Raw genomic sequence first — 24434 nt, 5'->3', positions numbered from 1 at the left:
AATAAGGAAACAGTAGCCTTAAAAGACACATTCAGTTCAGTAGCTCAGTAGTGTCTGACTCTTTGCGACCCCATGAACAGCACGCCAGACCTCCCTGTCCATCACCAACTCCTGGAGTTTACCAAAACTCATATCCATTGAGTCGGTGATGCCATCCAGCCATCTCATCCTCTGTCGTCCCCTTCTCCTCCTGCCCTCAATCCCTCCCAGCATCAGGGTCTTTTCCAATGAGTCAACTCTTCTCATGAGGTGGCCAGAGTACTGGAGTTTCCGCTTCAGCATCAGTCCTTCCAATGAACACCCAGGACTGATCTCCTTTAGAATGGACTGGTTGGACTTTCTTACAGTCCAAGGGACTCTCAAGAGTCTTCTCCAACACCACAGTTCAAAAGCATCAATTCTTTGGCACTCAGCTATCTTCACAGTCCAAATCTCACATCCACACATGACCACTGGAAAAACCGTAGCCTTGACTAACGGACCTTTGTTGGCAAGTAATGTCTCTGCTTTTGAATATACTATCTAGGTTGGTCATAACTTTCCTTCCAAGGAGTAAGCGTCTTTTAATTTCATGGCTGCAGTCACCACATCTGCAGTGATTTTGGAGCCCAAAAAATAAAGTCTGACACTGTTTCCACTGTTTCCCCATCTATTTCCCATGAAGTGATGGAACCAGATGCCATGATCTTAGTTTTCTGAATGTTGAGCTTTAAGCCAAGTTTTTCACTCTCCTCTTTCACTTTCATCAGGAGGCTTTTTAGCTCCTTTTGACTTTCTGCTATAAGGGTGGTGTCATCTGGATATCTGAGGTTATTGACACTTCTCCCGGCAATCTTGATTCCAGCTTGTGCTTCTTCCAGCCCAGCGTTTCTCATGATGTACTCTGCATATAAGTTAAATAAGCAGAGTGACAATATACAGCCTTGACGTACTCCTTTTCCTATTTGGAACCAGTCTGTTGTTCCATGTCCAGTTCTAAGTGTTGCTTCCTGACCTGCATATAGGTTTCTCAAGAGGGAGGTCAGGTGGTCTGGTATTCCCATCTCTTTCAGAATTTTCCACAGTTTATTGTGATCCACACAGTTAGATCAATTTAATAGATATTTACTAAAAATGCAAATTAAAATTACCAAGAAATATCACCTTACATCTGTCTGTCAGAATGGCTATGGTCAAAAAGAACACAATAAATACTGGTGTGGATGCACAGAAAATTGAACTCTTGTACACTGTTAGGTCAAATGGAAATTGGTGCAGCTACTATGGAAAACAGAATTGAAGTTTCTGGAGAAGGCAATGGCACCCTACTCCAGTACTCTTGCCTGGAAAATCCCATGGACGGAGGAGCCTGGAAGGCTGCAGTCCATGAAGTCGCTAATAGTTAGACACGACTGAGTGACTTCACTTTCACTTTTCACTTTCATGCATTGGAGAAGGAAATGGCAACCCACTCCGGTGTTCTTGCCTGGAGAATCCCAGGGACGGGGGAGCCTGGTGGGCTGCCGTCTATGGGGTCGCACAGAGTTGGACACGACTGAAGCAACTTAGCAGCAGCAGCAGAAAACTAAAAATATAACTCATGGTAGTTATATGAGTCAGCACTTTTACTGTTAGGTATTTATAAAATAAAAAAATAATAATTTGAAATGATACAAGTACCCTAATGTTCACAGCAGCATTATTTAAAATTGCTAAGATATAAAAGCAACCTAAAAAAAAATAAATAAAAGCAACTTAAGTGTACTTAGCAGATGAATGGATAAAGATGTGGTACATACATACAATGGTATACTAATCATCCATAAATCATCCATAAAAAAGAATTAAATATTACCATTTGTAACAACATAGATGGACTTGGAGGGTGGTATGCTAGATGAAATAAGAGAAAGACAAATATTGTATGACATCACTTATATGTAAAACCTAAAAAAATACAACACCTTCTGAATGTTAAAAAAGGAAACAGACTCACAGATATAGGTAGCAAACTAGTGGTTACCACTGGGGAGAGGGAAGGGTGGAAGAGAAGTTAGGGGTAGAGGATTAAGAGAAACAAACTACTATGTATAAAACAAATAAGCTACAAGAATATGTTGTATAATACAGGCAATATTTCATATTTAGTATAAATGGAACACAACTTAAAAAACTGTGGATCATCATGTTGTACATGTGAAACTTATATGATACTGTACATCAACTCTACCACAACAAAAGGATATGGAAGATGTGTATAACACTATCAACTGATATTTACAGAATTCTTCACCCAAGTACAGCAAGATACACATTCTATGGAATTGCAGATGGAACATTCACCATGTTCAACCATATGTGAGTGACTGATCTGATCTAAGAATGAAAATCTTTGAAATAGGTTACTTGATCAAACAGAATTAAATTAGAAATCAATAACAAAAAGACATCTAAAAAATTCCAAATATTTGGGAAATTAAATAATAATACACTACTAAATAATCCAACCATCAAAGAAGAACTTAAAGGTAAGTTAGAAAATACTTTGAGCCAAATAATAAAGAAATATATCAGAATTTGTGAGATAGTTAAATCCTCAGAAAATATGTATTGCTTTAAATGCTTTTATTATAAAAGCTAGATATAAAATGCTTTATAAGAAAATAAATATATAAAGTCAACAATTTCTACTTCGATCTGAAAAAGATAAAGAGAAAATGAAATTCAATTTAAATACAGGAAGTTCAAAATAAAAACAAAAATTTGTTAAAAGAGAGCAGAAATTAATGAAATCTGAAAAAGATACATCTGCAGAGGAAACTGACAAAGTTAAAAGTTTTTCTTGGAAAATTAGTAAAACCGTATAAACTCTCTAAAAGATGGAGCAATAAAAAAGGGAGGAAACATAAATTACCAATATTAGAAATGAAAGAAGATATGTATATCATATGGGTCTTAAAGACATTAAAAGGATAATAAGAGGATGATACAATTTTATGCCAATAAATTCCACAACTTATATAAATTAACAAATTAACAGATTTGGTTATATATTACTAGAAGTGACCCAAGAAGAAATACAGAACTTTAATAGCCCTACCTCATTTAAAGAAATTGAATTTATAGTTCATGCTTCCAACATACACACAAAATCCTGAACCAGATGGCCTCATTAGATTTTATTTAATGCTTAAGAAATAATACCAATTCTTAACAAATCCAAAACATAAAAAAAATAAAGAGGAGGAGTAACTGCTCTTCAAGTCATTTTTTGAGGTCTCTACAGCCCTCCCACAAAATCAGAAGAGGCTATTACAAGATAGAAAATGACAAAATGAAATCCATTATGCTAAGTGAAATAAGTCAGAAAAAGACAAATACCATATGATCTCACATGTGAAAGCTAAAGAAGACAAACAATATCTACAGAAAACAAAATAATGGATGCAGAGAAGAAATTGGTTGCTGCTGGAGTGGAGAGAGCTTGAAATGGATGAAAGGGGTCAAAAAGTTCAAACTTCCAGTCATGAAATAATTTATGAGATGTAATGTACACCATGGTGACTACAGTTAGTAATACTGTATTGGGTATTTGAAGGTTGCTAAGAATATATCTTAAAAGTTCTCATCACATGAAAAAAAAATTTTCTAACTATGTATCCTGATGGATGTTAACTAGACTTGTGGTGATCATTTCACAGTACAGTTGACCTTTGCAAAATGTGGGGGTGGAGTTCTGACCTCTGCACATTCAAAAATCTGTGAATAACTTCATGGCTGGCCCCCTGTATCTGCAGTTTCACATTTGTGGATTCAGTCAACTTTGGATCATATAGTACTACTGTGGCATTATTTGAAAAAAACCACACACAAGTAGACCTGTGCAGTTCAAATCCCAGTTGTTCAAAGGCTAATTGTATATACAAATATCAAATCACTATGTTGAATACCTGAAACTGATGTAAAATTATATGTCAATTATATTTCAAAAAATGTTCACACCAACTTTATTCATAATTGCCCTAAACTAGGAACAGTTCAGGTATCAATTACTAAACACTGGATAAACAAACTGTTACAGTAATATAATAAAATATTACAAAGCAAATAAAGGGGTACACAAGTGATACATACATCAACATGGGCAATTCCCCAAAACATTACAATGAATATAAAAACCTAGGCACAAAAATGTATGTACCTTTTCCCACCATTAATATGAAATGGTAAAAAAGGCAAAATTTTGGAGACTGAAATCAGATTAGTAGCTCTTCTTGCCCCTTGTAGGGGTGCTGATTGGAAAGGGGCATGAAAGAACTTACAGGGTGATGAAAATGTTCTGTTTCTTGTCTGGGAGTGTATAGACAGGAACAGTTACATAAATATATGCATTTGTTAAAATTACAGAACTGTATATGATGGGCTCAATAAGGACAGAAATGGTATGGACCTAACAGAAGCAGAAGATATTAAGAAGAGGTGGCAAGAATACACAGAAGAACTGTACAAAAAAGATCTTCATGACTAAGATAATCACGATGGAGTGATCACTCACCTAGAGCCAGACATCCTGGAATGTGAAGTCAAATGGGCCTTAGAAAGCATCACTACGAACAAAGATAGTGGAGGTGATGGAATTCCAGTTGAGCTATTTCAAATCCTGAAAGATGATGCTGTGAAAGTGCTGCACTCAATATGCCAGCAAATGGAAAACTCAGCAGTGCCCACAGGACTGTTTTCATTCCAGTTTTCATTCCAGGAAAAGGTCAGTTTTCATTCCAATCCCAAAGAATGCTCAAACTACCACACAATTGCACTCATCTCACACACTAGTAAAGTAATGCTCAAAATTTTCCAAGCCAGGCTTCAGCAATACGTGAACGGTGAACTTCCAGATGTTCAAGCTGGTTTTAGAAAAGGCAGAGGAACCAGAGATCAAATTGCCAACATCCGCTGGATCATGGAAAAAGCAAAAGAGTTCCAGAAAAACATCTATTTCTGCTTTACTGACTATGCCAAAGCCTTTGATTGTGTGGATCACAATAAACTGTGGAAAATTCTGAAAGAGATGGGAATACCAGACCACCTGATCTGCCCCTTGAGAAACCTATATGCAGGTCAGGAAGCAACACTTAGAACTGGACATGGAACAACAGACTGGTTCCAAATAGGAAAAGTAGTACATCAACGCTGTATACTGTCACCCAGCTTATTTAACTTATATGCAGATTACATCATGAGAAACGCTGGGCTGGAAGAAACACAAGCTGGAATCAAGATTGCCGGGAGAAATATCAATAACCTCAGATATCTAGATGACACCACCCTTATGGCAGAAAGTGATGAGGAACTACAAAGCCTCCTGATGAAAGTGAAAGAGGAGAGTGAAAAACTTGGCTTAAAGCTCAACATTCAGAAAACTAATATCATGGCATCTGGTTCCATCACTTCATGGGAAATAGATGGGGAAACAGTGGAGGCGGTGTCAGACTTTTATTTTTTGGGGCTCCAAAATCACTGCAGATGTGGTGACTGCAGCCATGAAATTAAAAGACCCTTCCTCCTTGGAAGGAAAGTTATGACCAACCTAGATGGCATATTCAAAGACATTACTTTGTCAACAAAGGTCCATCTAGTCAAGGCTATGGTTTTTCCAGTAGTCATGTATGGATGTGAGAGTTGGACTGTGAGGAAAGCTGAGTGCCGAAGAATTGATGCTTTTGAACTGTGGTGTTGGAGAAGACTCTTGAGAGTCCCTTGGACTGCAAGGAGATCCAACCAGTCCATTCTGAAGGAGAACAGTCCTGGGTGTTCTTTGGAAGGAATTTTGCTAAAGCTGAAACTCTAGTACTTTGGCCACCTCATGCGAAAAGTTGACTCACTGGAAAAGACTCTGATGCTGGGAGGGATTGGGGGCAAGAGGAGAAGGGGACGACAGAGGATGAGATGGCTGGATGGCATCACTGACTTGATGGACGTGAGTTTGAGTGAACTCTGGGAGTTGGTGATGGACAGGGAGGCCTGGCGTGCTGCGGTTCATGGGGTTTCAAGGAGTCAGACATGACTGAGTGACTGAACTGAACTGATACAGTGTAAACAACATGTTTTGTTGAATCAAAGAACAAAACATCATAGATGACCCCAAAGCACAGACGTTACAGACTGAAAGACACAGACATGTACCTGGATGATTCAGAAGAGTACGAAGTTCTTCTTTGGCCACAACCATTCTCAATTTATCACTACTATCAATGACAAAAATAATGGCTTGTCCTTCTCTGTGTAATACAAAGAATGAGAAAAATTAATGATAAACAAACATTTTTCTATGTTAACTATTCATTTGCATATCTTAAACCATTTATTATGTCTTCATGTCCTATGATGATTTATCATTACAGGCGTTGGTGCTGTTCCTTATTAGTTTATATGAGGAATTAATACTGCTATATTTTGGTTAATATATTAACCAAATAAGTCACATTTTGTGCAAAGTAATTTTTATTCATTTGGTCATAACATGGTAAATTTAATGACTCATTTCATAATTTAAAAAAATAACAAGTTGGGCTTTTCTGGTGGTTAAGAATCCACCTGCCAATGCAAGGGACACGGGTTCGATGCCCAGATCCAGGAAGATCCCACATTATGCAGAGTAACTAAGCCCATGTGCTACAATTACCGAACCCACACTCTAGAGCCTGTGAATCACAACTACTGAGCCAAAGCGACTCAACTTCTGAAACCTAGAGCCCATGCTCTGCAATGAGAAGCCACCACAATGAGAAGCCTGCATACTGAAACTGGGAAGTAGCCCCAATCACTACAACTAGAGAAAGCCCATGTGCAGCAACGAACTCAGCATGGTCATAAATTAAATTGTTTTTAAAAAAGGTAAAAACATAATCCTATTACACAGGCACAATCATTAATATTTGCAAATAAATCATTTTTAGCATTTTCTTTGTAAATGTGTGTATGCATATTCACTCAGTCTTGTCCAACTCTTTGCAACCCCATGGACAGCAGCCTGCCAGGCTCCTCTGTACATGGAATTTTCCAAGCAAGAATATTCATATATGAATATCTACATCTGTATTTAAATGGAACCTTGCTGTTTTATTCTGCCTTTCTGATATATATGTACACTTCCTTGATCTTTTTTATAGTAGTTTGAACTACTTTTATATGAAACATTAAAGCATAAAGAAGCTTTCAATAAAGTTTTTTTTGAAAGACGTCTTTCAATAACATCTTTCATTATACTCTAAAGTATAATGAGTATGTCATTAAATATTGTATCAAACTTCTATTGTTGGGCTTCATAGCATACTTCCAATTTTCATTACTATGAAAAACTTTGGGATAAACAGCCTCCCAAATACATTTAAAAATTTTCTTGATACTTTAGGAACAGAATGCCTAGGAATACATACATAAAGTTTTAGATAAACACTGACAAATTAGAAATGCTATATCAATTTTATAATACTATCAGCACTTTTTCCACTCCCTGGCCAGCATGGCTCTTATTCTTTTCAATTTTTTACCATCCTAACACCATATTATTTTACTTTGCATTTTATTAATTTCTTGTTAAGTTCAATATATTTTCATATATTTACTAGACATTCATATATTTTTTGTGACTCACTTATTTCAGTCATAAATCAAGATTTTTAAAGTTCAATGTCATTAGTACTCACATGCATATAAAAAATAAAACAACTTTTTAATACCATTGTCTGCTATCATTTAAAAAGATGAATGCATTTTATTATAGACATACATTACCAGTGGATATAGAAACTGATACAACTGGAAATATATATCAAGAGCTTTAAAAACATTCAGTCACTTTGAGCCAATAATTTCATTTCTGAAATTTATACTAAGGAAACATGAAGTATGACAAAGATTTATACAGTAATATGTTAACTGAAGAATTGTTTATAATCTTCCAAAACTGAGAACAATCTTTATGTCCAAAAACAGAGAAATAATTAAGCAAATTTTGGCATAGGAAGGAATATAAGAAAATATTAGGTTGCCATGAGAGTTACATTCTTTTTATGTTTTCCTGACTTATCAGAGAATGTTAAATGAAAACTATACAGCACATGGTGCATGCTTTAGAAGGCTCCTTTCTCAGTTATGTTAAATGTTATTTCAAAACAGAAGAAACATACTTAAAAGATATATTTTCTAAACATTTACTCCTTTCCCAATATGCACTCTTTATATCTTAGGCTTTATTACTTTTTCAAAGAGAAATATGCAAAAGCTATACAATAATTAACATTACAGGATCAAATGAATGACAAAGTAAACTTCCTTTATAATCTCATTAGTACCCAAATGCTATTGATGATGCAGTACATATTACACTAAGAATTTTCTTCTCTCTCAATATATAGTAAGCCTACATTTTTATTAAGAATAATTTTCTTTATATAACTGAGATATGACAAAAATATCATTATAAATAATTCTCAACACACATTCTTTCATATACATGTTTGCCCAGCAGTCCCAGTCATCTGTACTTTTCTGAAAGCAAAAATTATGGCTGGAGGGTATGAACATTTTTCATTTTAACAGATATTGAAAAATTACCCTAAAAAGATGTTACATTATCTGTAAGAGTAGCTTGTTTTGCCAACAGTAGACTTAATTAATCTTTTTAACCTTTTTTCAGTCTAATAGATTAAAATGTACTTGTTCTTTCACAATCAGAAAAATATAGCTACAGAAAATTTACTATTACTATAGATTTCTGAACAGTAATCATATTCAGCATTCCACCTACAGTGTATCTAAAATATTCCTGAATTCATTAACTTCTTCCAAAAAGATTTTAAAGAAAAAGAATGTTAAAATTGGAAAAAAAAATTTCCTTTAAATACTATTTTTTATGTAGTTTTACATTTTCTGTAATAAAATTTTTTTTTAAGTATTAAATACATTTTTAAAAACAGTTGTTTACCAAATAATTGGAAGAGGAATTTAAAAAATCCTATACTGAAAACTCAAGTTGCCTTAAAAACAAAAATACCTCACATTTCCCTGAGAGAATTTAATGCAGAATACCACAAACATAGCATATTTGGATCCTAGCAACTTGATAGCTGTTAATCTGAAGTAACTGGTGAACACCTGATTTGCACATGCAGCAAAACATCTTGTTTAGAACTGCTTGTTGAACAAATGGATCAACTGTTGATGCTGCTATTTTAACTAAATTTATTCAGTAATTATATACTGATCTGTGTGCCCAGAATCATACTTGATCTTGAAGAAATAATCTGAATAAGAAAAAAATCCAACCCCCTTGATTATATGGTTATAAGATTAGAGAAAAATGAATGGTGAAGTACTGTGCCAACAATGGAGCCAGAATAATTGGGCATCTCCACAATAAATGGAATCTCCACAGAGGAGGTGACTTTTGAGCTAGTCCTTAAAGAATGAATATATCAACCTTAAGCTGCAGAGAAGTAGAGTAGAACGGGACATTAAAAACAGAGACAACAGAACATGCAAGGCCCAAGGTTATGAAGAATCTGAACCATTTGACAAATAATGTCAAGTATGATCATATATTTTTTAAAAACTTAGGATGTATACTTAAATTACATAAAAATAAACATTGCAACCTAGCCCACATAATCATTTGGATTTTTAATCACTACTTGTTGTTAAAATATAACCATCTGTTAACCAACATTTGCAAACATACTTACTTATAATAGTGTTCCCAGAGATTTCTGTATCTTCCTTGACCTGACATGTCAAACACTGTAAAAGACAAACTATAAGACAAAACAAACAACAACAAAAATTATTACATTATAAGCTACTAAAACTTTAAATTATTATCAATCAAAGAAACCACCCTTGAGTATACAGTGTTCAACTTGGGCCAGCTTTCAAGTGCCACAGAATACATTTTTTGAATATAAATATGATTTTATAATAGTAACATATAAAAAATATATTTTTCTTTGCTAGTAAAATTATAATAGTCAGAACAAGGAAGCAACCTAGATGTCCATCAGCAGATGAATGGATAAGAAAGCTGTGGTACATATACACAATGGAGTATTACTCAGCCATTAAAAATATTACATTTGAATCAGTTCTAATGAGGTGGATGAAACTGGAGCCTATTATACAGAGTGAAGTAAGCCAGAAAGAAAAACACCAATACAGTATAACACATATATATGGAATTTAAAAAGATGAAACTCCAATACTTTGGCCACCTCATGTGAAGAGTTGACTCATTGGAAAAGACTCTGATGCTGGGAGGGATTGGGGGCAGGAAGAGAAGGGGATGACAGAGGATGAGATGGCTGGATGGCATCACTGACTCGATGGACGTGAGTTTGGGTGAACTTTGGGAGTTGGTGATGGACAGGGAGGCCTGGCGTGCTGCAATTCAAGGGGTCGCAAAGAGTCGGACACGACTGAGCGATTGAACTGAACTGAACGATAACCCTGTATGTGAGACAGCAAAAGAGATACAGATGTATAGAACAGTCTTTTGGACTCTGTGGGAGAGGGCGAGGGTGGGATGATTTGGGAGAATGGCACTGAAACATGTGCATTATCATATATGATCGATGCATGATACAGGAAGCTCTGGGCTGGTGCACTGGGATGACCCAGAGGGATGGGATGGGATGAGGAGGGAGGTGGGAGGGGGGTTCAGTATGGGGAACACATGTACACCTGTGGTGGATTCATGTCAATGTATGGCAAAACGAATAAAATACTGTAAAGTAATTAGCCTCCAATTAAAATAAATAAATTTATATTAAAAAAATTTTTAAGAAGAGTTTATCTGAAGAATAATCCAGAGATAGTAGTACAAGTATTTTAACGTCAGTGGGCTTCTGAAACAACAGATTCCTTTTTCTAAGAGTAGCAGGAATAACTAGATAGATCTAATACCATTTTTCACCCACAACTTCTTAATCACAAGTTTAATAAAATGAATTACCTAGACGATTTGAATTTCTGTATGCTGAATCCTATTGTTGGAACTATATCTTGAGACTGAGCCTTTAAGAAAAGAGACAAAGTTTAGAAATTTGCAATTACCGAAAATGCATTTTTCCTCAGGTTAAAAGTACCCAGTTTTTCCAATTCTAAAATCTGCCACTAAGAAGATGAAAGGATTAAACAAAATCATAATTTTTGCAAGGAGATCATTGTGTGTGAATTCTTTATAGAAGTTTAAGGTTTACTAATTATAAATCTGCATAATGTGTTGTCTTAATTCACATTTTGAGGCTTGCTGAAAGTTACCAACAACTTAAAATAGTTTCACAAGTCTCTTTTAGCTCACATATAGGACTTCCTAATCTTCCATACTTACTGAGTTTGCAAATGCTACAGAGGGGCTTCCCAGGTGGCACTACTGGTAAAGAACCCATCTGCCAATGTAGGAGACATAAGAGAGGTGGGTTCGATCCCTGAGTCAGGAAGATCCCCTGGAGGCGGGCATGGCAACCCACTCCAGTATTCTTGCCTGGAGAATCCCATGGATAGAGGAGCCTGGCAGGATACTGTCCATGAGGTTGCAGAGAGTCAGACACGACTGAAACGACTTAGCAAGCAGGATGCGAGCTACAGAGGATTGTCTTCATGTCTAGATGGTGAATATATATGGTCTCTGCTTTCATGAATTTATAATCTAGAGAAGGTAAACAGCAATAAATAACTAAGATACCAATTGTGAACAGTGCTAAGTACAATGAAAGGTGATTGAGGTGGGAGGCAATGGGGTGGAGGAGGGTTAGTTTAGCAGCCTGTCTGAGAGAGGTGACATCTCACCCAGTAAATGTTAAGAAGGAAAAAAGCTATGACAAGATCTGGGCAAAGAACCACCCAGTCAAAGGAAATAGCCAGAGCAATGACTGCAAGGAAGGGAGGAACTCACCACTCAGGAAAAGTTGAAGGCCTGTATGTCTAAAATATATTTATTAAGGGAAAGACTGTATGTAACCAAGTGAGAGAGGTGGGGCCGTGGTGGAGATCGAGTGGAAAAGAGATTGCAAGAGGGCAAGAGTATAATGGGAGACCTGCTGACATGATCCACCGACAAGTAAAAGACCTTAAATTGGTAAGTTAACTTGTCAATTAAGTTAACTTAATTGTACCATCAAGACTTTCTCCTTTTGAATAGAAGTCCATTCACTTTCTGACCCAGATGCCTAGGAGTTATTCTTGACTCTTTCCTTTTTTTACATTCCCCTATACAACAATTCTCTAAGCTTTACTGATTCTGGCTCACTAACTTAGCTTAGGTCCTCATCATTTCTTGCTTCAAATTACTAAAACAGCTCCTGATTACTCCTAACTGCTAATACACCATCTAAACAAGTTACTTCTCTAAGCCTGCGTTTTCTTAAATGTAAAATATATCATTACTACCCTTAACTCTTAGTGTTTTCATGAGAATTAAGTAAGCTAATTGATGCAAAATACCAGTGTCTGGTCCATAGTAAACACTCAATAAATGGTTGTTATCATTAAGAATTACACTCTCACTGATTTCAGTTTCATACCCCAGTCTTCTTCATACTGCCAAAAGTGTAACCTAAAAAAAAAAAATTCCCTTTTGAGTTCATCACGTTGCTTTCATGTAAAAAGAGGAGTAGAGGGAAAATTGCTGCCTCACATCATTATGTTCACTTTGGTAGTTTACTCCTGAAAATTTAAAATTCAAATGGAAAGACATAAGGTGAAAGGTCCCTGGAGCTTGGTCACCTTAATAGTAATGTGCTAGTGAAAAGACTTCCCAGAGCTGCCTTGATTTTGGCTTTCTGGAATTTGTTTACTCAGCTTTCCCTTCTATTCTGTGAGCTGCCTAGTAGCATTCTTCCAAAAATCTCTCTCTTTATGTTAGACAGAATTTATTTCCTGTTACTCAGATTCTTACCTAATATCTTAGGGGTCCTTCACTGTACAACAAACTTTGGAATACAGAGTTTCCTAATTTTTGTTGTCCTAAAATACATACTGTTTTGATTTTATGAATTTTCATGTGCCAATGTGATAAAACCATCAGCTATTGCTATTAGGGAAAAAATAACAATAATAACAAAAAGTTAGTTGAACGTTTAAAGAAATCTCAGAAAACACAGCTCAAATGAGTAGCCTTGAACTATAATTCTAATCACTTAACTGTAATTAGAAATTGGCTAGCCTGTCCATAATCACCAGTTTCTTTACAAACTCTTTTGTTTCCAGAGAAGCTACCCTTTAATTTGCTGTTTTAACAGGGATAAAATTAATCAACTTTCTTTTCTTCACTTCTAAAGTTCTAGTGGAAGATAATTAGAAAGAAGAAACTACACTAATTAATTAGGACAGGACAAGATATGTGAGCTGGTACTTTCAGATTCAAGTGTGATTCATTTTCCTCTAAAGAATCTGAAATAGTCTTCACTGATTAATTTCCCTCTGCCCTATTCAGGAACAAATACATTTGATGATTCTCTAAATTGGACAGGGGATGCTTACAAACCAAGTGAAGAGTGCAGGAATTATTACCTAAGTGTCTCAGGCCATCTGAGATAACCCAGTAATAGATCAATATCAGTAAGACTAGAACAAGGTTTCTAAGAGAGACCCTATTTGATAAGTTTTACTAAATATGTTGAAAATGATATCCTTGGCACGATGAGTAATCATTCACTGCCAAAAAATGAAAATTAAAAAATCACTATCAGTCCATTTGTACAAAATTACATTTAACTACTAAGAAATATTCTAGGTATTTGGGAAATCCCATGGAGAGGAGCCTGGCAGTCTACAGTCCATAGGGCTGCAAAGAGTCAGACGTGTCTTAGCAACTAAAACAACATTATTGAACAATGTAAGATTTATGCTCTTATGAATTTAATTTTATGATGAAGAAAAATGTAATAAACAACTTATCAACTGAATATGTGAAGCAATTTCAGATTGTTTTAAATGTTAAGAATATAAAACTGGATATGATAGAATGAGAGCATTTCTGTTGGGGAATGGGGCAAAACTTAGAATTTTAGAAGATATTAATAGAGCACATCTCTTACTTTGACAGTAAGACCAGATTCTTGAAAAGTTATCAGGTTAAAATTACCTCTTTTCTCTCCTTATCAGTTTAGAAAGGATCAGCAACCTTAACATATTAACAACAAATGAACATTAAGAGAGCTTAATATTAAAAACTAGTTTGGGCTCAGGAAGTATCTAGTTATCTAGAAACTGACTTTATCCCTCTACAAAAACATATAAGAGACTATTTTACTATAAAATGAGACTTGCAATTTCTTTCAAGACATTTCCTAATAGAGGATCATAGATTTCTATTCAGTTCAGTTCAGTTCAGTCGCTCACTAGCGTCCAACTCTTTGCGACCCCATGGACCGCAGCACGCCAGGTCTCCCTGTCCATCACCAACTCCCAGAGTTTACCCAAACTCATGTCCATAGAGTCGGTGATGCCATCCAGCCATCTCATCCTCTGTCGTCCCCTTCTCCTCCTGCCTTCAATCCTTCCCAGCATCAGGGTCTTTTCCAATGAGTCAGTTCTTTGTATGATGTGGCCAAAGTATTGGAGTTTCAGCTTCAGCATCAGTCCTTCCAATGAACACTCAGGACTGATCTCTTTTAGGATGGACTGGTTGGATCTCCTTGCAGTCCAAGGGACTCTCAAGAGTCTTCTTCAACACCACAGTTCAAAAGCATCAATTCTTTGGTGCTATATTTTCTTTATAGTCCAACTCTCAAATCCATACGTGACTACTGGAAAAACCATAGCCTTGACTAGACGGACCTTTGTTGGCAAAGTTATGTCTCTGCTTTTTGATTTCTATTACTCACCTTAAATCATTAAAAATAATATTTCTCATAGTGGATATAAGCTCACAAGAGACTGTTTTTGGGTTCAAAGGTAGGGAGGAAGCAAGTGTTTTATCTGTGCCTGGGTGACAGGTTTTAGGGCTTTAAGAAGTCCCATTTCAAGTGTCTTCTTGGCCATAATCACGAAGTTGTTTTTTTAATTTTTTTTTTTTTTAAGTAAAACAACTTAATCTGCTCTCAGAAGGTAGAGGTCAATTGCTCTGAGGAGACAGGATAGTTGCCTAAAGATTAACGCTCAGAAAGTGGTGTCAGAAATTAGACGATCCCCTTAAAAATAGCCCTGGAGTTAGTCTAGGCTAGTTCCATAATTCACCAGTGGTAGCAGAGAGATGCATATGCTGGAAAACAAAAGATTAATTAAAAAGCCTCAGTAATTGGCTGCATGCCCAGATGTTCCTGAGGACTCTCCCTGACTAGTATAGTATGTTAGGCAGGGTCAGCAGGTCTTGCACAGGACTAGCCTGAAATTGGGATATTAGAATATTTTAAGATGATACACTGAGCTCAGGATGCCTCCTTCCCCTGCTGCCTCAAATGATCAATAATGTTTAGAGAAGAAAGCTGTTCCCATCCATATCAAAGAAGATTATTCCTAAGGTAATAACCATGTCTTGGGACAGGAGATCACTATACTGTTGGGGATGGTGGAAAGAGATAACGTAATTTCCATTTTGTTCTTTGAATGTCATTTCTGCCAATCTGAGTACAGTAGGCACCAGGGGGCTGGCATACTTTGATACTATTAACTGTGGCTCTGGTTTCAATCATTTTGTACTTATCTGACACAACTTTTACAAAAAAATTTCTTTTGAAGATATTCCTTGATGTAGAAAAAAATGGCAATATCTCCTATAGAATAGTACCTTACCTGAAGAGCTTCCTTATAATCTTGTTCCCTTATGCTACCAGGCTAACCTGCAGAAGTGCTGCACATCACCAGCCACTAAGTTTCTTAATATTAGCCCAGGTTGATCTACTGACAGCCAAACCATCCGTGGAACTAATTATAGACCCACAGCTGAGTATGGTTCTCTAAATTCAATTTGGAGCCCATTCAAGTGGGTAGGGGAGAAGGCAATGGCACCCCACTCCAGTACTCTTGCCTGGAAAATCCCATGGATGGAGGAGCCTGGTAGGCTGCAGTCCATGGGGTCACTAAGAGTTGGACACGACTGAGCGACTTCCCTTTCACTTTTCACTTTCATGCATTGGAGAAGGAAATGGCAACCCACTCCAGTGTTCTTGCCTGGAGAATCCCAGGGACGGGGGAGCCTGGTGGGCTGCCATCTATGGGGTCACACAGAGTCGGACACGACTGAAGTGACTTAGCAGCAAGTAGGTAGGTTGCTATATCTTCTTCTTAAAGACTGTTAAAGAAATTTATTACAATCACCTCAGTTAGGAGACAAACTTTTTATTTGTTCCTTTCCTTATTGGTGAAATCTCTTTTCCCTGCTTTCATATAGAGAAGACTCCATTAAAATGACACTTCTAGCTACTCTATTTCTCCTCTCTAAATTTATTCCTCTTCATGGGTGGGGAGGACTTCTTTGATGTCTCAGTTTGTGAAATTGAAACAACCTTCTTGGTTCTGCCTCTCTCTCATTGAGAGCCACATGTTTCTTTTTTTTTTTTTTTCCCCATATATTTACTTTGTATTGAATTTGTTAATGACACATAGTTTTTGCACTGCCAAACCATTACTGAGAATTCAAAGAAAGAAATGGTACAATGGACAGCCTCATCCACCCATCATTCAGCATATTAAAACTTGATTCACGTGCACTTCAATAATTCCACATATCTTTTAAAAAGTTGTAACAAGGGTTGGGATTCTTAAGTCTCCTTGCAGGTCTTTAGATTTCTATGCCATTAAATAACTTTTCCCATATATTTATCTCAGTTCCTCAATAACATAACCCCCAACAAAATTTTGCTGGGAAAAATGCACTTTTCAGGGGATTTATGTGGCTCAAGGTCCAAGAGATTATTTGTTAAAAGATTTTTGTTTCCCATATGATGTCTTCAGATTAACCAAGAATCTGTTTTTCAATCATCCAACCTCTCCTTGGCTGGCTCAGCTACTCACCCAAGCACATCAGAACACAGGCATCCTGCCTGCCACCTCAAGTAACTCCAACATTATTGCCCAGATACACTTTGCAGGTTCCATCAGGTGATTCTGTTCGCTTCCCAGGAGTGGGATTCCTGCATTGACACTTTTATCAAGACTCAACTCCTAGAGGAAAATGCTCCCACAACAGGATAGTTTTACTCACCCATTTGCTTCACTCTTGCCAGTAGCAAGTCTGCAACTCCTACATGTGGCAAAGGGATTTTATTATAGAGAAACCCAGACTCTGCATCAAGTGGTCACATGCCACTTTGAAATATTTCTACCGAAGATACAAAACTAGGAAATTCAGACTATCTCATTAGACAGAAAGACTTTTCAGTAATCCTGGGTAGCATCCTGGTGTCCCTTTTCAGGACTAAAAATTACTGGATGGTTTAAGCTGTAATTATTAAAAACAGAAGTGCTACATCACCTGTCTTTCGCCTCTGACTCTCCAAAATGATCAACTTAAAGACATACCAAAAGATTGATACCAAAGCTAGGCTGGGACAATCACTGCATCTACAGAATACCTAACACCTTAAATGTTTGGGCACAAGAGCATCTGGAATTCTTGTCAAAGATCATGCAAGATCTGTGAAACTTAAGTGTATTTCAGGTTGAGGTTCTGCTCTTACAGCTTTGAATTTGTAAGGACAGGACAGTGACTCCCTTGGCCTGAGTAGAAACTAAACAAAGTCTTTCCACCAGTTTACTATACAATTTAGACCTGATTAGAGGAGGCTTTAGCAGCACCTGAAGTAGAGCCCCCTGCATTTACTGCCCTTTACATTAAAGGCCATTTAGTTCCACTCTAGGGATTGGCAAATTCATGAGACATTTCACAATTCCAATGCATACTTCAGGTTACTAAGCTAAGCAATATGCTCTGTAAAAGAACTATTCCAAGTGATAGCAAAAAAAAAAAAAAAAAAAGCCTTAATATGGAACACAGAAAAAGCATTACCCAAATAAAAAATTACTAAAAGAAATAAGATTCTTCCCTCCTACCCCTTTCCCCACTTGGTGACCAAAGTTTGAATTTAATTTGTGGTTACCTCACAATACAACTCAAAGTTTTAAATTATAAATCAGAGCCCTATAGATTTTCCAAGCACATCAGTTCTTTTGAGAGCAGCATGTTCTAGGAAGTCTAATCCAGCCACAGTCCACCTCAGAGTGTTCCTTATAGATGGGGCACAGGACAGGTTAATTAAGGTCACTTAAATCTTCATCTTTTATTACAGCAGATCAGAACCCAGATGGCTGACTTTCTGCAGGATTTCTGATAGGAATCCAGTAGAGCTGGTTTCAAGTTTCACATCGATACTTAATAGCTGTAACCTTTTTATCCAGAAGTTGTGATCCACATGAAGTCCACAATGAGTGCAGCAAATCTGAGGTAGTCAACCCTTAGGAAGGCTCAGTATTTCCAGCTTTCTACATGCTTGGTAGTGGACTGCAGGGATGGGTGCGTGTCACTATAGATTTCTGGTGGTCCTTGTGGTGCTTTCCTTGTTGTGGTCAACCTGGCTCCAGGAGGCCTATACACGCCACTAGTCATTGTTGGTTCTGGGGTTTCTGTAACAACTACTGGAGCAGGAGGTACTTGTACTAGAGCAGTTTTATTCCAAGGGCCTGAAGATTTTTCTACACCACCACCACCACCTCCACCTTCTTCCCAATTATCACTTGGATCTTCTCTCTTTTCATCTTCTTCCTTTTCACTTATTTGCATTGCTTGAACTCTTAGGCCGCTGTAATCAACTTCTTTTTGCTCAAATTCTTTCTACTCATCTTCCTCCTTTGTCACAACCTTGGTGGCGGCCCCAGGGCCAGTGGCCCCCAGGCCTGTGGTCCCGCTATCGCCTGGCCGGGTCCCCACGCCTGCCCCACCGCCCGCTGCGTCCGTGGCTCCACTGCTCCCGCCAGCGCCTCCCGCCGCGCTCGCCGCCTGGTTGCTCCGCTCCTTCTTCTTTTTATCTCTCTTGGTGAAGAAGTTGTCTAGGCTCCGCTCCTCCGTCTCAGCCACGGCCCGGCCTCCTTGGCCCGGATGGGTGGGGCCGGCGGCGGGCCAGGCCCACTGGGGCTCCGAGCTCGGGGTAGAGGCCGGCTCGGGGCTCAAGCTCCCGGGCGCAGCGACCCACATGCTTCTTGAAACCATGCATTCTCATCTGTTCTTAACCATGCAGTAAACCTAGACAAGCAGGATCTCTCCCTGAGGAGCAAAGCTTGAATTCTGGGACATGAATCATAGCTCAAGAGAGTGTTAGCAAGTCCTCTGCTGCTGCTGCTGCTAAGTCACTTCAGTTGTGTCCGACTCTGTGTGACCCCATAGACGGCAGCCACCAGGCTCCCCCGTCCCTGGGATTCTCCAGGCAAGAACACTGGAGTGGTCTGCCATTTCCTTCTCCAATGCATGAAAGTGAAAAGTGAAAGTGAAGTCGCTCAGTCCTGTCTGACTCTTAGGGACCCCATGGACTGCAACCTACCAGGCTCCTCCATCCATGGGATTTTCCAGGCAAGAGTACTGGAGTGGGGTGCCATTGCCTTCTCCGAGCAAGTCCTCTGGCCAGACCTAAACCTTGCCCTCCAAAATTAATATTTCAATAAAACTGCTATGTTTTTTAAAATCTCTGACTTTAGCACATCTATTTCAGCTGATTCCCAACTTGATTGGAGAGCCCCTTAAAACTCCAAATTACCTTTGTTTTTTTTTTCAGTCCTGTGTCTTTATTAAAGAAAGTTAGAAAGAAACTAGATCTGACAAACAATGGGTGACGTGCTGGCTAGAAGGGAGGGTGCTGGGCTTAGGCCCGGGGGATTCAAGGGCAGACTGATGGCCTGGGAGGGACCAAGAAGATCAGGTCCTGGCAGCAGCTGAGGAAGTGCCCGAGGATGAGGATTCATGGGAGTGGGTGATCAGCTGGTTCTGCAGGGGGTCCAGGGTGGTCCTTGGACCCCCTTTCTTGAGACCACCCTTTCTTGTCTACCTAGATCATCCATTGGTCCTGATCCTGTTCGTTGCCTTCCATGTCCACCTCATTGACCTCTCCGTCATCAGGTGACTCATTGTAGTCATTCATCTCATCCATGTCCTGCATGTCCTCGTCATCCTCTGAGTCCTCTTCACTGTCCTCGTCGTCATCTTCATCTTCCTCTTCCTCGTCGTCATAGTGCTCTGAGGCCGGCTTGCCAATAGGTACCAGGTTGTTGTCTTTCTCTGCAATGCTCTGGAGCCAGGCCTGATGCTGCTGTTCTTGCTGCTGCAGCTCTGTCTCCTCCACACAGGGTCGATCCAGATTAAACCACAGTGTCTCAGTCACACGGGGGAACAGTGAGGGGAACAAGGTGGACATGGCTCTCTCGAGGAAGCGGCCAATGAGTTGGAGCGCTTTAATGTTAAGGGGAGTGTGAGCAGGCAGCTCCTGAGGAGGCGGATCAGGAGAATGGGGTTTCTCTGGGGTAGGGAGGGAAGGAGGGACGAGGAGTCCTAAATTACCTTCTAACTCTATTTTCAACTTCTTATCCCAGCTGTCTCAAACTAACTGCCATCTGAAAATACACCAGTAGTTAGTTGTTTCACATGGCAAACTCTCCCATGTAGAAGAAGGGAATGATGACCTCAAGAAAAGAAATGATGGCATTTTTGTAATTTGAGAGCAATCTCAAATTAAACAGAAGTGAAAATGAAGCTGTTGGGGAAAAGGCGGTGGGGGACAGTAGGAGTTCTCATTCTGCCCAACCTGAAGCACTATTTGGAGGCGATGAAGTCCACTTTCAATTACCATATTTAGGAGCAATGCTTCCTACTATTCAGCCTGTCAGTCATTAAGAGCACCAGTTTCCTAATTTTGAACCATCTGCTCGATTTATGGTGGGCTGCTGTCTATGGGGTCGCACAGAGTTGGACACGACTGAAGTGACTTAGCAGCAGTGGCAGCTCAATTTATATGCAGGCTATATATTTTTTCATCAACATTTTCCATTGATTGACTAATGGTTTTTATCTACATAAAAGTATTTACAACTGTCAATGTTAACTGTTTACCTCTATCCACTCTCCTAATCTTTCATACTTTGTTGTTGTTTAGTAACTAAGTCATGTCCGACTCTTTGCAACGCTATGAACTGTAGCCTGCAAGGCTCCTCTGTCCATGGGATTTCCTAGGCAAAAATACTGGAGTGGGTTGCCATTTCCTTCTCCATAGGACCTTAACAACCCAGGGATCAAGCTCACTTCTCCTGCACTGGCAGGTGGGTTCTTTACCACTGAGCCACCAGGGAAGCCCCTCTTTCGTACTTACAGGACCCCAATTACTAATGGAAGCAGCAATATGTCCTGCTTTAAAAAAAAAATCCAGCCTCATTTACAGATAGGGTAGCCAGTGAGGTGAAAGAGTCATTAGTTGAGGCTTCTGAGTAAGCTCTTTAAAGAGGACTTATTTGGCAGGAAGACTTATTCTTTTGCCTTGTTCTTTTCTCATCTCTGCAACTTAGGATATAGACAGCATATTAAAAAGCAGAGACATTATTTTGCCAACAAAGATCCATCTAGTTAAGGCTATGGTTTTTCCAGTGGTCATGTATGGATGTGAGAGTTGGACTATAAAGAAAGATGAGTGCTGAAGAATTGATGCTTTTGAATTGTGGTGTTGGAGAAGACTCTTGAGAGTCCCTTGGACGGCAAGGAGATCCAACCAGTCCATTCTGAAGGAGATCAGTCCTGAGTGTTCACTGGAAGGACTGATGTTGAAGCTGAAACTCCAATACTTTGGCCACCTGATGCGAAGAACTGACTCACTGGAAAAGACCCTGATGCTGGGAAAGAGCGAAGGCGGGAGGAAAAGGGGACAACAGAGGATGAGATGGTTGGATTGCATCACCAACTTAATGGACATGAGTTTGGGTAGGCTCCAGGAGTTGGTGATGGACAGGGAGGCCTGGCGTCCAGCAGTACATGGGGTCGCAAAGAGTCAGACACAACTGAGCAACTGAACTGAACTGAGGATAGTTAACTAAGATGGCCATGTGGAGATTCTGAAGACCCTGAAGAAAACCAGGCACTAAGGATAGCAGAGAGGAAAGATGGAAGATGCCTGGACCATGCAGCTGCCACACCAGCTCTGGAATATTTATTCTGGACTCACTGAGATGACAGAAAAAGAAGCCTCCATCTTCAGTCCACTGTTATGTCGGTTTTCTTTATATACAGCAGAACCTAATTGTAGCTTATACTTCCCAGATGGAACAGTAGTAAAGAATAGGCTTTCCAATGCAGGAGGCACAAGAGGTTTGATCCCTGGGTGGGGAAGATCTCCTGGAGTAGGAAATGGCAACTAACTCCAGTATTCTTCCTTGGAAAATTCCATGGACAGAGGAGTCTGTCAGGCTATACTCCATGGGGTTTCAAAGAGTTGGACAAGACTGGGCACACAGCACAACTGGGTACACAGCACAACATAACTCATACATTATGTGGTGAATGTACTAGCTTATACATATATTTCACTTATTTAAATAATACATTCATGTATTGATGACTTACATGACTTAAAGTCATCTTGCTTGCTACTACCGATATGCATGTAACACTATTGGGAACGGCTAATTATCCATAGAATCTGTAAAAATGATCCACCTTTCCCTTTGTTTTGCTCCTCTTGTAAAGAGAAAGTCAAAATGAAGGCAATGCTACCTGCATGTAAACTCCACAAATTTTTGAAGAGCTTTTGTGAAGAAAAGGCATTTGGAAAATATTCCAGTTTAAATAGTCAAGATTTACCTACATATCAGCATAAAATACACTTCACGTTATGGCTGGCTGATACTTATTACTTTACTAAAGGTATCACAAATTTAATAAGATTTCATAATGTGACAATGAAGTTGCAATGACAGACAAAATAACCCTCCATTAGCTTTCTTTAGCAGAAAATATATAATGTATCTAACAAATATACTTACATTTGAAGGTTTAAGTTTATTAATGATTGTTGTTTTGCCACTATTATCCAGCCCAAGGCACAAAACATGAACCTCCTTCTTTTTGAGGCCAAGCAAGCCTGAAAGTCTGTCTAGCAATCCCATAATGTGAGGCAAGGATTCACAAATCAGCTGCAAGTCAAGGGAAAAAAAATTAACACAGGCACCTTAAATATGGAGAATATAAGCATATGCATACCAAATTTTCAGAATTTAAAGTCAGTGATACTGTGAAAACCATGTCAATGTAGCTTTGCATTTAGTAAACAGAGTTTAAGCTGATTAACAGAAAGGAGTCTTAACTGAAATGCAGATTGGCAGCTAATAACCCCTAGCAACATAGAATAATGCCTTTGAAATAAATGTACATTTCTTATTGTAACTTATAATACTTAAGAACAAAATGTGGTTTACTTAATATCCTATGGAGTCTCCCATTTGTGATACTTGAGAACATCTGCAGCCTTTTCTGGAAATCTGGAAATGTATGGGTAGTGATGTTCACATGGAGCCTGCTGCTAAAATAGAAAGTAGAAGGCAGACCAGAATAACAAAAAAACTGAAATTTTAGGCTGCCTCATTTGAGTCCACTGGTTAAATCTTTTTCTAAAGCTAACCCCATTGTTGCATTTTGCAATAATATGAAGTAATAAATATTAAATTCACCATTTTTGTTTGCTGACTATATTCACTTTAGACAGAAACAAGAAATCCTAATTGATACATTCATCTTAACTTTTCCTTTGTCCTTACATATCTTGGTATTTTTGTAAGTCAACACAAATCCATTTGGGAAGGTTATGTATAAAACACACACATACACACAAACTGAACCTTAATACATTTTTGTTTCTTTGAAATTATAACTTATATGAAATATTCTGTTAAGTATTTTTTAAAAGAATTTTAACTAATGTACTAGTGAAGAATATGAGCGTAAATACCCATCTTACATTTTAATCTCCTTTTCTCAAATACTATAAAAATTTCCTTGTTAATCTGTTCTGAAGTTAATTTGTCCCTGAAGTCCCCGTTCAAAAATCCTTCAAATGCAAACTTTCAAAAAAACTCCATCAGCAATGCAAATGTGTAAGTATTTTGATGTCAAGTAAAATTACTGATGACATATGGCTGGCTATGTGATAACTTTATGGCTATTCATACCCTTCCAAGGTACTGTTAGATTTAGACTTCAAATCTCCCAAAGATACTTCCTTTGGGCAAACCACCATCCCAGTCCCTCAAAACATTAAAATGTGGTGGGAGAAGAGAGATACATACCCCTTTTGGCAGCCCTCAACTGTGGCAGGGACTGCTACAGCAGTAACCACTATATACCTGTATTCCAAACATTTCCTAATACTCTCCAAACCACCATTTTAAAAATTCTCTAAATACTAGTCTCATCTCTATCTAGAAACTTGCCATCTTACAGC

The 24434-nt window shown here is 38.3% G+C and overlaps 2 protein-coding genes and 1 pseudogene across 3 annotated transcripts in view; all 3 read right to left on the bottom strand.

Annotated features, from left to right (window-relative positions):
• ARL6 (ADP ribosylation factor like GTPase 6) overlaps positions 1-24434 on the bottom strand; it is a 39383-nt gene that overhangs the window by 12705 nt on the left and 2244 nt on the right. For both annotated transcript variants that reach the window (XM_027554907.1, XM_027554821.1), the window contains exons 2-5: positions 22981-23130; positions 10985-11046; positions 9723-9791; positions 6163-6257 (exon numbers count right to left, since the gene is read on the bottom strand). In XM_027554907.1, coding sequence (XP_027410708.1) covers positions 6163-6257; positions 9723-9791; positions 10985-11046; positions 22981-23103 — 349 coding nt within the window. In that variant the 5' untranslated portion in view covers positions 23104-23130. The remainder of the gene's footprint in view (positions 1-6162; positions 6258-9722; positions 9792-10984; positions 11047-22980; positions 23131-24434) is intronic.
• LOC113900946 lies at positions 16734-19319 on the bottom strand (annotated as a pseudogene).
• On the bottom strand, positions 19714-20407 carry LOC113901089 (anaphase-promoting complex subunit 15). The gene has a single exon (XM_027555037.1). It carries the CDS (start codon positions 20370-20372, stop codon positions 20007-20009), a length of 366 nt encoding a protein of 121 aa, XP_027410838.1. The 5' UTR covers positions 20373-20407; the 3' UTR covers positions 19714-20006.

The sequence above is a fragment of the Bos indicus x Bos taurus genome, chromosome 1 (assembly GCF_003369695.1).
Source record: "Bos indicus x Bos taurus breed Angus x Brahman F1 hybrid chromosome 1, Bos_hybrid_MaternalHap_v2.0, whole genome shotgun sequence".
Taxonomy (NCBI): Eukaryota; Metazoa; Chordata; class Mammalia; order Artiodactyla; family Bovidae; genus Bos; species Bos indicus x Bos taurus.
The sequence above is the reverse complement of the archived record's forward strand: the minus strand, read 5'-3'. Positions and strand labels throughout refer to the sequence as shown.

Coding starts and splice junctions, on each gene's coding strand:
- LOC113901089 (XM_027555037.1), bottom strand. CDS start 20,372: ATGTCCACCTTGTTCCCCTCACTGTTCCCCCGTGTGACTGAGACACTG.